The sequence below is a fragment of the Camelina sativa genome, chromosome 13 (genome assembly GCF_000633955.1).
Source record: "Camelina sativa cultivar DH55 chromosome 13, Cs, whole genome shotgun sequence".
Taxonomy (NCBI): domain Eukaryota; kingdom Viridiplantae; phylum Streptophyta; class Magnoliopsida; order Brassicales; family Brassicaceae; genus Camelina; species Camelina sativa.
Genome location: NC_025697.1, coordinates 23971989 through 23985147, shown reverse-complemented (window position 1 = coordinate 23985147; position 13159 = coordinate 23971989). Strand labels below are relative to the sequence as shown.

Genomic DNA, 13159 nt, shown 5'->3' with positions numbered 1-13159 from the left:
TTTTTTTTCTACAATTTATAAGATTTTTTCCTTTTGTTTTCCTTTTTCTTTTTAGTTTCAGATTAAATACATTGTAATGTCTAGAACATATATTAAAAAGAAATTAATCAAATAATAAAGTTTAGAATTTTAAGACCACACAATGAAACACATATATGAATAATTTAACCTAAATATATATTATAGTGTCGAGGAAAACTAGTTAATGAGTATAATTTAGTTTTAAAACGTGAATCTTCAATTTTCATGTAGTGCTGAAATATGATAGTTAAAAACTTAAAATAGTTGTATACTAGTTTTTTTTTAAAATTCGGTCATTATTATTTTCTCTAAAAAGTAAAAACTAGCTAGGCGAGTGAAAGAAAGAAAAAGTGAGATTTACCCAGTTTGGCACAAATATGATGTATAATTACTAGTTTAACTCTTGGAATTGTACTAGAACTAGATTGACCCAACATTTTAGTAAAAAGACCAAAAAGGCTAAGTTTTTTTTCCCCATTACTCAATAGTATTTAACAAAAAAAAAATGAGAAAAATATAACAAAGAAAAAAAACTTCTCATCGATCATAGTTTTTTTTTTTGCGACGAACAGTTAACAAAAAAAAAAGAACTTTGGTTCTTTCTCTCTTTGCATCTTTCACTTCGCCGGCGAGCTAGAGGTCAATTGCAACAAATTTTACCTCATATTGGCAATAAAAACCCTAATCACCACCGCTGCTCCTTTTTTTGTTTGTTGGCGCAGTCGAATCTTTGTTACAACCGCTTCCTTCTCTCTCGATTTCACCACAAACATAATCCGGCGAATTTTTAGAGAACCGAAACGGAGGAGTTTGTTGTTGGTCTGATTTGGTAAGTATCATGTGTTGCATGTTGTTTGGATTCAATTTAGTTTCGGGTTGATTATAATCGGTGGTGCTCTCGATTTTTGGCTTGTTTAATTTATCCCCTTTTTGTTGCAGATCTTGCTCCTCAATTGTTTCGGTGGTCCTCAAAATAATCGGTGGCTTTTAGTTTCATAAATCTGGATAGGATAACTTCTAGCGTGTGACATCACCTTATTCATTGATTCTGCAATGTAACTAGTAAGCAAGTTGTACCTATCACCAGGGAAATGTGCACGTGTCCAGAGTCGCACATCAGCTTGGACAAGGTAATGATGAAGTGCAGGATTCAAAGCTTCAATCTGATNCAAGTCAAACCTGCGACATGTACACCTTCTATATTTCAAATTTACAACGTGGAGAGATGATCCACTTGTAACTTGTACTTGATTAGCATCTATATCTTGCACAGTAAGTAGCTTAGCATACTCTACACGACTCTGTAAAACAACATAAAATCATTATTAGTTTAACAACAAGTTATGATTAGAGAATATATACGACAATAAGAAGAGAATATATACCTGTAGAACTTTCTCAACACCACGAGTTAGAGATGTAGTCATTTTTAATGCATCATTCCTTCGATCTGAAAACCATCTAGTCATCATGGACCTAATTGTTTCTAACAGTTCCACAATAGGATAACTTCTAGCGTGTGACATCACCTTATTCATTGATTCTGCAATGTAACTAGTAAGCAAGTTGTACCTATCACCAGGGAAATGTGCACGTGTCCAGAGTCGCACATCAGCTTGGACAAGGTAATGATGAAGTGCAGGATTCAAAGCTTCAATATGATCAATAATGGTTTGAAAATCGACTACTCTGTAAGCATTCGCCGCCTTGTTAACCAAACTAAATGCTTCCCGACCTTTAAATCGAACCAATATATTTTTGTACAAATGGTATGTACATATTCCCCTGCTAGACTTCGAATAAACCTCCTTAATTGATTTTCCAATAGATTTGTGCCTATCAGAAATTATGGCTAGACCTTCGTCATCTGGTATCACACACCGGAGTTGATAGAAAAACCAGTCCCATAATTCATCATTTTCTGTATCAACCACGGCCCATGCTATTGGAAATATCTGAAAATTGCCATCTTGAGTTGTGGCCGTCAAAAGTGTCGCTTTGTATTTTCCTTGTAAAAAAGTACCATCAACAACCAACACTTTCCTCATGAAAGGAAATTCATTCAAGCTTGCACCATATGCTAGAAACAAGTACTTAAATCTATCAGCATCATCAAGTTCAAGTTGCGTATATGTTCCAGGATTTGCCCTCTTTAACATGTACAAGTAAGTATTTAGCTGCATATAACCACTCTCTGGACTACCCCTGACCAATTCACGAGCATGTCGTAGTGTCCGATACGCCTTCCAGTATTCCATCTGTGCAAAACGAATTATTATGATAACGTTATACAAACTAAAACTGTGTTAAAAATATTAAATATTAACCAAGCAATGTACCTTGATCTGAAAGCGTTTATTTAACGCTTCTGCAACATGCATTGGCACTACCTTCGGCCCAACTCCACCAACGAAATCCTTGTACAATGCTCCTACAATCTCATGAGCTGCTTGTTGGGTACGTGAAGAACGCTCTGTCACTGAACATGTATGTTGTGAAATAAACACACGCACATGAAACTTTGGATAGTCTTTTAATATTGTAGCTCTCACCCTCCACTTACAACCTTTTACCCAGCACTTGACAATTAGCAACCTTGGGTTCGATTTATATTTATAGTAATCAAACTTCTCTACTACGGTTAGTATTTGCAATCGTGTCTCCAAATGCTTCTTTGTTTCATAACATTGACCAACAACCAAATTAAGAGAAGACAACTCTAACTTTGCATAATTATCATCTTCCTTTTGTTCTTCAATGAATATACCTGAACTTGTCTTCTTATTTGGTGAAATAGCAGTAGGTTATTCTTTTTCTTCTGGTGGAATCCCATACAAGGAAAAATTTTCATCATCAGAAACTGTTCCATCAGAATCATCACAGTAATCAAATCTCATTTCTTCATCGTCAACTTCTGAATCTTCTTTAGTAATGTCTCTGTCAGCAAATTCAGTATCTACTTCAACCAACAAATTATCATCCCTGGCTCTTTTCTCGATCCACTCCTAACTTTAGCCGTCACTTCAACACAAAGTCGAAGTGTGTCGCTCTTCAATTGCTTTAGAAAACCATGAAACTGTCGAGAATTGGTGATAAATACTGGTGGTGTATCGCTCGGTAACTTTTGTAATAACACCTTCGAAATCTTGTAGCTCAACCCAATATCATATACTTTCTCATCCAAACCGTAATCTTCATACACCAATTGGATACAATCATTGTAACTCATTTGGTTGTTACAGTCTAGAATTCGACCCCCCTCTCTTATTATCAACAACAAACAACCACTTGACTTCATCATAGATCCATTTGCCACATGCCACAATCACGTGATCCATGCTAAACCCAAAAAAAAAAAATCGTTTAGAAGATCGAAAAGGAGAAATATAATTGACTGTGAACCCAAAAGGAAAAAACGATGTTCAATGGAGTATAGGGGCGCCGTCGTGCTAAAAATGGAGAAAAAATAGGAAACTGCTTAGGGAAAACCCTAAAAATTTAATGTTTACGTGACATACATAGAAACTAAAATAAAAAGTCTGCCACACCTATAATAAGTCTGTCAATGTTTAGTTCAAAAAAAATCTAAACTATGAATCTGGAACTATAAAACAAGTCTATCATTATATAGTTCAAAAAAATAATATGTCACTATATAAAAATTAAAAACTGTCATAACCAAAAAAATGTGTCATACAAACAAAAAAACTGTCACAACAGCAATTTTTATTTTCCTTAAATAAATCTGTCAACAAATGACAGATTTTTGGGAAAAAAAAACCATGCCATAACATAAAATAAATCTACCATAACGTGCTACAAAGTGTAGGTCAAACTAGCAATTTTAAATTTTGATTAAAAATCTGCTATCTATCGGTAGATTATTGATAAAATTATTAAAATCTGTTGTAACTAAAAGTAAATCTGTTATCAATAAACGTCAAACTAGTAATTTTTTTTTCTCAAAAAATCTGCCACGTTACAACAAATATTTAGTTTAACAAAAAAAACAGTAACAATTAAAACAAAAAGTCGGCCACATAACAAACCGGTAGAAATAATAACAAGTTTGTTATGTCGTTAAAAAAAAGTCTGTCGTTTGGAAAAAAATCAGCCGTAAAAAAAAAATTATCACAACTGATTTTTATAAGTCTGTCGACCAAAATAAATCTACTATTTTAAAAAAAAATCTGTGACAGTCAAATAAATCTATCACCACATACCACAGATTTTGTAATTTTACTTCTCCTAATCACTGGAAAAAAATTATAAAGATATTATGGTATTTTTTTTTATTCCTAGCAAAACACTAAAAAAGATTTTAGACATGAAAATAACCCAATTAACCTTAATATTTTAAGAGTTAATTTAACAATTATTACCTTAAATGGGGGTAATCTAGTAACTTTCCCAAAAGAAAAAAAAGTAAAAATAGTAAACGGCGTATATATTCTTTTCTTTTCCAAAACAATCCTCGATCAATTTTAGGGTTTACCACACTTTATGAGCTCCCCAGTTTCTCCCATTTTAGGGTAATTGAAGTTTCGTAGATCGCTAGAGAATTCTGATAAGAGTCCCTCCGGTTGTTAGCTATACAGGAGGATACGATCCAAAATTCCGAAGACAAAGGACCTCCGAGGGTTACGGTTTACAGGGATAAGGAGATGAGTCGAAGCAGAGGCTTCAGGTTGTGGTAAACCGGGACCAGCCGGTTACATAGGCGAGTTAGCGGGCGGCGGCTGGTCGTATTTGTGGTGCTTCGATTGCTCACGATAAGGTTGAAACTTGAATTTTTCTGCTCCCTGTTTCTGATTGTTTTTGTTTAGTTTGCACTTGTAGACAATATTTGGTCTGTTTTAATGAGAAAGTTCGAGAATTAATGAAAAAACAGACGATGCTTGAGAGTTGAGAGTTGAATTTGGGTTGTGTCATCAAGAAGAATAGTTTACTCTAAAGAATATAGGCTTGAAGTTTTAGATTGCAGATATACAGATTTGTAGCCAAAGAGTTCGAATTAAAGAAATTGTTAATAACGGAGCTTAGTGGAATCAATCAGTCTTTCTGATAGCATTTGCATCTTGTTTTCGTCTCACTAGTACACGTATTTGGAAATCAATATCAAGAGCTTATATTATGTCAGTTTGATAAATGCGTTTCTCTCTATGCAGAAGAAGACATGTCTGCGCCGGAGAGTCCTCTTGTCCCTGCAGCTCCCACGAAGAAACCCAAACCCGTCTTAGACAGAAGTCGCGGTCCTCCTTTTAATATCGAAGCAAGGTTTCCAAGTGAAGCTTATCCTATTGAAGCAATCATCGAAAACGAAGAATTGGACTTCCTTCTAGATATTTACTAGTAGGCTTCTGCAGAAGGAAGATGGACCTGCGACCGACATCGACGGTTACCCCCTATTTGTGCGCAACAGATTATACACCTTGAAAGATATCAAGGTAAAGATTTGACTGTCAATACTTTCATGGAAGCATACATATACATATACATGGTATATCTTAACTCTTTGCTTGCACCCATATTTTACCTGTTTGTTTAAGGTAAATCGAATAGAAGAGGCGCTCTGTATTTGTAGATAGTTAGATTTGACTCTCAATAGTTTCATTTACAGCTTGGACCATTACTTTTCGGATTGATTTCATTTGTTCCATTCGCAGGACGAGTTTGAGAAGCAGATGGTTTCTGGTATCTTATCACTCCTGACCCATCTGATTAGGTTTAAGGAATTGAGTTCGCCTGAATCGAGCATTTCCACTCTTGCTAAGAACCATCTTTTGCCTAGTAGGATCTATCAGAAATGTGTGACATTGTTCCGTAATAGAAGATCCCTCAGCCCCACGATACCTGCTGCTAAACTCAAACATCTGATAAAGTACGTTCTTGTGCTCACCCTACATGTGGATAAGTTCAAGACCGACCCAGAAGACATAGCTAAAGATCTGGGCTTGAGTACATCAGCACTGAGGACGTATTTTAAGGAACTTGGCTGCATATTCGTGTGTGAGGAATCGATTGCACTTGCCACCTTACCAGTGCCTCTCAAGCTTGGGGTAAAGAAGAGAAGACATGATTCATGATGACGATCGTGGACAAGAGTTGTTAGAGTTTCCCCATGTTTTTTTCTTTTGGTTTTATTTGGCTGTCGAGATATTATTAAAAAGCAAAGCTTCTTTTTTAAAAAAGAGACATTGTTTCGTTGGTTTAGTGACACATAAACTTTACCTATAATCTCCTATCCTATATATATGATGTTTCGTTTTTTTTTTTTTTTTTTTTTTTTTTTTTTTTTTTTTTTTTTTTTTTATTACCACAAACGGTTCTAATAATCCCATGATAATAGGAATGTGTCGCGGGACTAAGGATTAAATGTATTTTTAATTAATCGTAAATGTATTTTTAATTAATCGTTCTCAAAGTGTTGACAAACTAGTAAGCTGAGTGCCTTGATTTACATCTCTTTGGCGAATAAGCTTTCCAAAAAAGCACAGTTCAAAAGAAATCCACATTATAACATTTTTTATATTTTCTTCAAACATCTCATTGTTAAATCCTTAATTCTATTTCTATACCTCTGAATACTTTAATTATCTCAGGAAAAATGGTGTGGTTAAGATTCGCCACAAAAGCATATAGTACTTTTTGTAAAAAGAAAAATAAAACAAATATAGAAAAGCCTATTTAAGTATTTTTCACTTTTTTTTTGTTGGTCAAAAAGTATTTTTCACTTAATGAATTGAATTCTAATGACTTAATAGTAATTAAAATTTGATAGTCTCCGTTCGGTGGCCCATTTATTAGTAAAAAATTTGAAGGCCCAACAGAGATTTTAACCTTGGGAGAAGTAGTACTGTAAATTCTCCTAAAACGCGTGAAGAAGAAGAGACGCAAAAATCTGACATCTCCGACGATGATTTGCGATATGTGCGAGAACGACACCTTTGAAGAGGGAGAAGATGGGTATTTTTACTGCCGACAATGCTCAAGTCAGGCGGTAGGTATTATCCAGACAGACGTCGACGGCGAAGATTTGGGCGGAGCCGGCGGCGGCGGGATTTATAAAAAAAAAAACACGGTCGCCGTGAAGGACCACGAAAGCCAGAGCCAATAATCAAATTGAGTTACGAGGATTATTACATGGAGACCAGAGATAGATACGTCAAAGGTTTACTGATGATGATAACTTATCAGTGCGAGGCGTTGGTTGAGAAATTCAAAGTGACGCCATTAGTTATAGGTTTGGTCGGACCCATCTGCTTACGGTTTGTGTCTCTCTCAGAGGTCTTCGATGATGATTGGGCTGATAAGGCTATTCGTGACTCCGAGCTGCTCCAATCAAAGGTGGTTAAGCGGCGGCGGCGTAAAGGTAGTAAAGCCGAAGAAGATGAAGAAGAACCTCACAACTTACATGGTAAAAGAGCAGTAACGATATGGGTAAGTCTGCTTAAAAAGTCTCTGCCTTTATCGTCTTCACTGGCGATATCTTTCCTTGCTTGCCACAAAGCAGGATCACCAGTTCTACCCCACTGATTTAGCGAGATGGGCACGGCAAGGAGATGTTCCTTACCTTTCTTCTTTCCTCAAGATTCGATAGCTAATGGGAGAGAGATCACCTGCGTGTCCTGTGTCTGCCACCGTAATGTTTAGGCCTGTTCAGATTGTTTCTGCTCAGAGATTGGAAGCTCAAGCCGCTTCCATTGCCGATGTTATCGGTTTGCCTTTGCCTCCTGTGAATTTCTATGGTATTGCTTCAAACTATCTAGAGCGGTTGTCTATTATTATTCCCAAGGAAAAGGCGGCTCTTCTTGATCTGGTATGTCTCTTACAGAACTGGTCAATGCCTTCGGATTTGTATCTATCCAAGAACGAGCTCAGGTTTCCCACTCGTGTCTGTGTCATGTCTATAATTATCGTAGCTATTCGGATGCTTTATAACATCAATGGTTTTGGTGTTTGGGAACGGAGCTTGGGGGGTTTGCTTGATGATGTTAGTAGTAGTAGTGAGGTGGATGCAGAGTTATCGAAAGCAACTGAAGAATTTGACACTGTGGAGCTTTTGAAAAACCTTGAAACGGAATATTACAAGGAGGTCGCTGCTGAAACCGTTAATGGTAGATTCCTCTTTACCGATCGACGTGATGATGCTCTCTATATCCTAATTAAGATTACTGAATTGTGTCCTTAATTCTCCTTTTGCAGAATATGAAAAGGATCTTACGTCATATTTATTGCACGGGCGAAACGAGATGTTTGCTGGCTTAGTAGAAGCATCAGCTGATGACACTTACAGAACTGTTGATCATCTGTGGAATAGTTACAACCCGGTAGACGAGGTGAAAAACCTGTCTATGTTTTAAATTATACTGTTGCATAATTGGAATTGACCATTCTGCAGATTGTTTTCTTTATTAGTTGAATTGTGTTTAGTACTAGATAATAAACGATAAATGATTTCTTAATCTTAATAAACCATCTCTTTTACACGTACGCATGCATTTTTGTAGGAATTCGAATTGTCTGGGATTCCATCCAAGAGGGAAAGAGACTGGGACGAAGATGATTTATCACTTAACCAAATGTCCTTGAACGATGACAAGTTGAGGGATAGAGACAACAACTTTTGTAGAAGTCGTCGTTCAAGAAAAAGCGATTGTGATGAGCCGCCATCACCAGATAATCATATTAATCACGACAAGGAGAAAGCGATAATAAGACTAATGACAGACATGGGGGACAATTTGTTCAGATACATACCGCCTCGCGTGAAGGTAAAGAGACTAGACTATCTTCAATATTTGAGGAAAAAAGATGATGGAGCACTGATGTACGCGGCTCACGCGGATTACTACATTCTTTTACGGGTCTGTGCTATCGTCGCTGAGATTGACGCAAGGAATATGCATACAAGTGTGCTGAGCTTTGAGAGAAGATTGGCTTGGGTGGAGAAAAATATTCAATCATGCATGTAATGATGGTCTTTGTTTGTTATAGAGAATCAGTGATGGATAATCTGAGAAAACTGTTTACTGTCACAAGGACATAGAAGTAGGTGATTTGGAATCTTACATGGTAAAAAAGCAGTAACGATATGGATAAGTCTGCTTAAGACGGCGTTCTTTAATTTAGACAAAGAGTTTTTATTCTAAGTTTTGTGAGAACATTTTTTTGGAGACAGAATGTAGTTTGCTGTTTCGGCAGGAGAATGCGGTTTTGCAATTTTTGACGTGGTTTGCAATTTCATTTCATTTCTCATAACTCTAGGCAAGTACACACTATCGACAGTCTTGTCGTCCACACAGAACACATAGTCTTGAATCATCTGGTAGTATACAGTCACATATGCAGAGTTTCAATCTATAGTTACAAGTTACAACCTAAACCTACCCATGTATATCCTAGCAACTAACCACTGAGCATCTGAAGTCTCGATAATCTGGCTGGCAACAAGATACAAGTAACACCACTCCAAGTCTTTGAGTAAATCAGATAATATAAAATGCATAGTGAGACTGGTTAATGAAGCTTTTATTATTCATTCATATGGAGTCGGAGATTTACGATGGATTCATCACACTTCTATAAATTAATACCACCGCACATTAACCTATGGGATTCAAAAGCAAATCAAACATCAAGGAATAATAGTATAACACTGCGTTTAGATTAGATATAGTAATTATCAAATATCCACTTCATTTATTGTAAGAGAAACCATAACGCAGTTGATTTATATAGAGAGACTAGTGGGAAATGCACACCTACACAATCGTAGAATTATGTCTCTTTATGGATGTCGTTCAAAAAAAGATCTTAGTTTAGCAAACTTCTTTGGCGGCTGCAACAACTGCATCAACTGTGAGCCCAAATTTCTTGTATAGCACATCGGCTGGTGCACTTGCTCCAAAACTGTCTACACCGATGGCTTTTCCTTTGCAGCCAACCATCTTCTCCCACCCAAATGTCGACCCTGCTTCTATGCTCACTCTTGCTGATACCTCTGAAGGTAGCACACTTTCTTTGTATTCTTCGCTTTGTTCATCAAACAGCTCCCAACTCACCAGTGACACTACTCTCACTGCTCTTCCTTCCCCTCTCAGCTTCTCTCCTGCCTTTGCAGCAATCTCTAGCTCCGACCCTGTCCCCATCAGGATTACGTCTGGTCTATTACCTGTGGAGTTGTCCGAGATTACATATCCCCCCTTCTCCACTCCCTCTACTGAAGTTCCAGGTAGATGAGGCAGCTTTTGCCTGGACAGAGCCAGGATCGAAGGCCTCTTTCTGTTCTCTACAGCAACTTTGTATGCCCCCGCAGTTTCAGTTCCATCTGCTGGCCTCAGCATCAAGATGTTTGGCATGGCACGGAAGCTCGCCACATGTTCTATAGGCTGGTGGGTCGGTCCATCTTCTCCAAGGCCGATTGAATCATGGGTCATTACGTAGATTACTCCTGCTTGGGACAACGCAGAGAGCCTAATGGCAGCTCTCATGTAGTCTGTGAAGACAAAGAACGTAGCACAGTAAGGAATGAGCCCCGGGCTGTGACAGGTAATGCCGTTGCAGATAGCTCCCATGCTGTGTTCCCTGACACCAAACCTAAGGTTTCTCTCTTCAGGTGCGTTCTTTTGGAAGTCCCCAAACATTTTGAGCAATGTCATGTTGGATGAAGCAAGGTCAGCACTCCCACCGAGGAACCCAGGAAGAACCTTTGCAAGGGCATTAAGACACTGTTGGGAGAGGTTTCGTGTTGCATCCGCAGGACTCTCGGGCGTGTAAGTCTGGTAAAAGAGGAGAACAAAACCATATTCATCCCACCACATAGATATTGACCAACATTTTAACATTCTTTTGATGCTTAGGAAAAGATGGAACCTATTTAACATTTGCTTTTCATAAATTGAAATTGCTTCAAGAAAAAAGAAAGCTGTGTTCTCTTGGCATTGATTTTTCAATTATTGAAGTTAAGACTAACAATAAAAAAAAGTTTATCCAGGCTTACCGGCAATGATTTTTCCCAGCCTGTAGGTAAGTTAACAGTAACTATAGATTTCAGTTCTGCAGCTTCTTGTGGGTACTTCTTCTCATAGTCAGCAAACTTGGCATTCCATTCTGTTTCAAGAGCAGCTCCTTCAGAGACATGACGACTCCAGTGGCTGAAAAAAATTGAGAAGGGTGCCATTAACATCATACTAAGTTGAGCACATTATAAAATGTTTCAATTAAAGTCACTAGCCTCTTCACATCTTCAGGAACATGGAAAGGCCCATATGGCCATCCGAGATTCTTTCTGGTAGCATCAACTTCTTTTTCACCCAGTGCACTTCCGTGTACACTGTAAGAATTTGCCTTGTTTGGTGATCCATAACCAATGGTTGTAGTTATCTGCCCATTTCAAAAAAACCAACTGTATAAATTCACTCACCATTACAAATATTTGTTTTGCAAAAAGCACATCTTTTTCTCAAATCAATTAAGAAAGTCATCAGGAATGGAACACATTCGTTTCAGACGATTTTGTATATAACAGCAAAAACCATAACCAAGAGAAACCACATGACAAGCGTTGTTTTTGAGTGGCAGAGTGGAAAGTAGGAGTAATATAAGAAGAAGATGGGTGACCTTGATCAAAGTGGGTTTGTCTTGAACCGCCTTAGCTTCCTTAATGGCAGCACGGATTTCATCATAACCTGTGTTACCATTCTTCACCCAAATAACATGCCAACCAAGACCCTCGAAACGTGTTTCCACATTCTCAGTAAAGGCAATCTCAGTGTCACCGTCGATAGAAATGTGGTTGTCATCATAAAAGGCAATGAGCTTCCCGAGACCCCAGTGACCCGCAAGAGAGCAAGCTTCATTGGCAATTCCTTCCATTTGACACCCATCTCCAAGAATAGCATACCTACAAAAAAAAAGTTGAAGTGAGAACCTTCCCCAAGTTGAAAACGTACATTGAGTTAATGAAACTAGATAGAAAATCTGAGCAGAGAGATAGTTAATACGAACGTGTAATGGTCGACAATTTGAGAGTCTGGTTTGTTGAATCTGGCAGCCAAATGCTTTTCCGCAAGAGCCAAACCAACAGCATTTGCAATTCCTTGCCCAAGGGGACCTATATATATATATATATACAGAAAAGTTAGAGAGTCATAATTAAAAGGTTAGTGCAGGAGAAAACAAGGATAGAAGAGTGAGTGTCGAAAGAGAAGCAAAACCAGTGGTGACTTCAACACCAGGAGTCTCGAAATTCTCAGGGTGTCCTGGAGTCCTACTTTCCCACTGTCGAAAATTCTTCAAGTCTTGTTCCTAATTTAATTGAAGGAATGTGGCAAACAACAAGAACACATTTTGATTGGATTCTTTAATAGGGTATTCAAAAAAAAACACAACTCAGAAAGAAAGCTATCTATCACAAAAACATAAAAAGCTAGCTAGTTCCTGAGTGAGTGATATACCCTGACACTGTCGTAGCCAGCGAGGTGAAGCAAAGCGTACTGGAGCATGCAACCATGACCAGCGGAAAGAATGAAACGGTCTCGGTTGAACCAGTAAGGGTTCTTGGGGTTGTAGTTCATAACTTCGTCGAATAGTATATGACCCATTGGAGCACATCCCATAGGCAGTCCCGGGTGACCCGATTTGGCTTTCTCCACCGCATCGATCGCCAGGAACCTGATTGTATTCACCGATTTCTCTACCAGAGATACTTCCGTCGCATGCGCAGATATAATCCCCCCGGGACGACGTGTGGCGAGGCGGCGGAGCGAAGGGGAAAAGGCTCTGAGACAGGGAAAAGAAGATAGGAGATCTCTAGGAGAAAGAGAGACATGGTGACGATCCGTTGGGAGAGGAGAGCAACGTCTCGATGAAGGTCGAGCGAGGATAGAAGCCTGCGATGAAGTAAGCGACGCCATTTTTGAGCGAGAGAGAGCTTCTTTTTTAATTTTGGTGTTTCTTCTTCTTCCTTCGTTTCCTTTTTTTAAACAATAATAATAATAGTAATATTTTAGTTCTTCATCGTAGCGAGAGAGACGTGTCATCAGTAGGGTGTCCTGGTGGCCGTCGGATTATATCAAGGGGAGTCAAAATTTACTACTGATCGTTGGATCTTGGGAAGGGGTTGTTGACTACTGGT

The 13159-nt window shown here is 38.1% G+C and overlaps 2 protein-coding genes, 1 long non-coding RNA gene and 1 pseudogene across 3 annotated transcripts; 2 read left to right on the top strand and 2 right to left on the bottom strand.

The window, feature by feature from the left end:
* LOC104738578 lies at positions 990 to 3250 on the bottom strand. The gene is made up of 4 exons (XM_010458733.1): positions 2992 to 3250; positions 2361 to 2500; positions 1407 to 2279; positions 990 to 1322 (listed from the first exon to the last, which is right to left on the bottom strand). The coding sequence occupies exons 1-4, from the start codon at positions 3248 to 3250 to the stop codon at positions 990 to 992; spliced, it is 1605 nt and encodes a 534-aa protein (XP_010457035.1).
* Positions 4498 to 6234, top strand: LOC104737763. The gene is made up of 3 exons (XR_759785.1): positions 4498 to 4798; positions 5190 to 5468; positions 5688 to 6234. It is a non-coding gene; the product is annotated as an uncharacterized LOC104737763 (long non-coding RNA).
* LOC104737764 lies at positions 6896 to 9245 on the top strand (annotated as a pseudogene).
* LOC104737765 (transketolase, chloroplastic-like) lies at positions 9652 to 12998 on the bottom strand. The gene is made up of 7 exons (XM_010458019.1): positions 12480 to 12998; positions 12240 to 12330; positions 12031 to 12136; positions 11644 to 11926; positions 11258 to 11406; positions 11024 to 11177; positions 9652 to 10802 (listed from the first exon to the last, which is right to left on the bottom strand). The coding sequence occupies exons 1-7, from the start codon at positions 12936 to 12938 to the stop codon at positions 9843 to 9845; spliced, it is 2202 nt and encodes a 733-aa protein (XP_010456321.1). The 5' UTR covers positions 12939 to 12998; the 3' UTR covers positions 9652 to 9842.

Coding starts and splice junctions, on each gene's coding strand:
- LOC104737765 (XM_010458019.1), bottom strand. CDS start 12,938: ATGGCGTCGCTTACTTCATCGCAGGCTTCTATCCTCGCTCGACCTTCA. Junction 11,927..12,030: donor CAAATTGTCGACCATTACAC/GTTCGTATTAAC, acceptor TTTTTTTTGTAG/GTATGCTATTCTTGGAGATG. Junction 11,178..11,257: donor GTTCCTGAAGATGTGAAGAG/GCTAGTGACTTT, acceptor AATTTTTTTCAG/CCACTGGAGTCGTCATGTCT.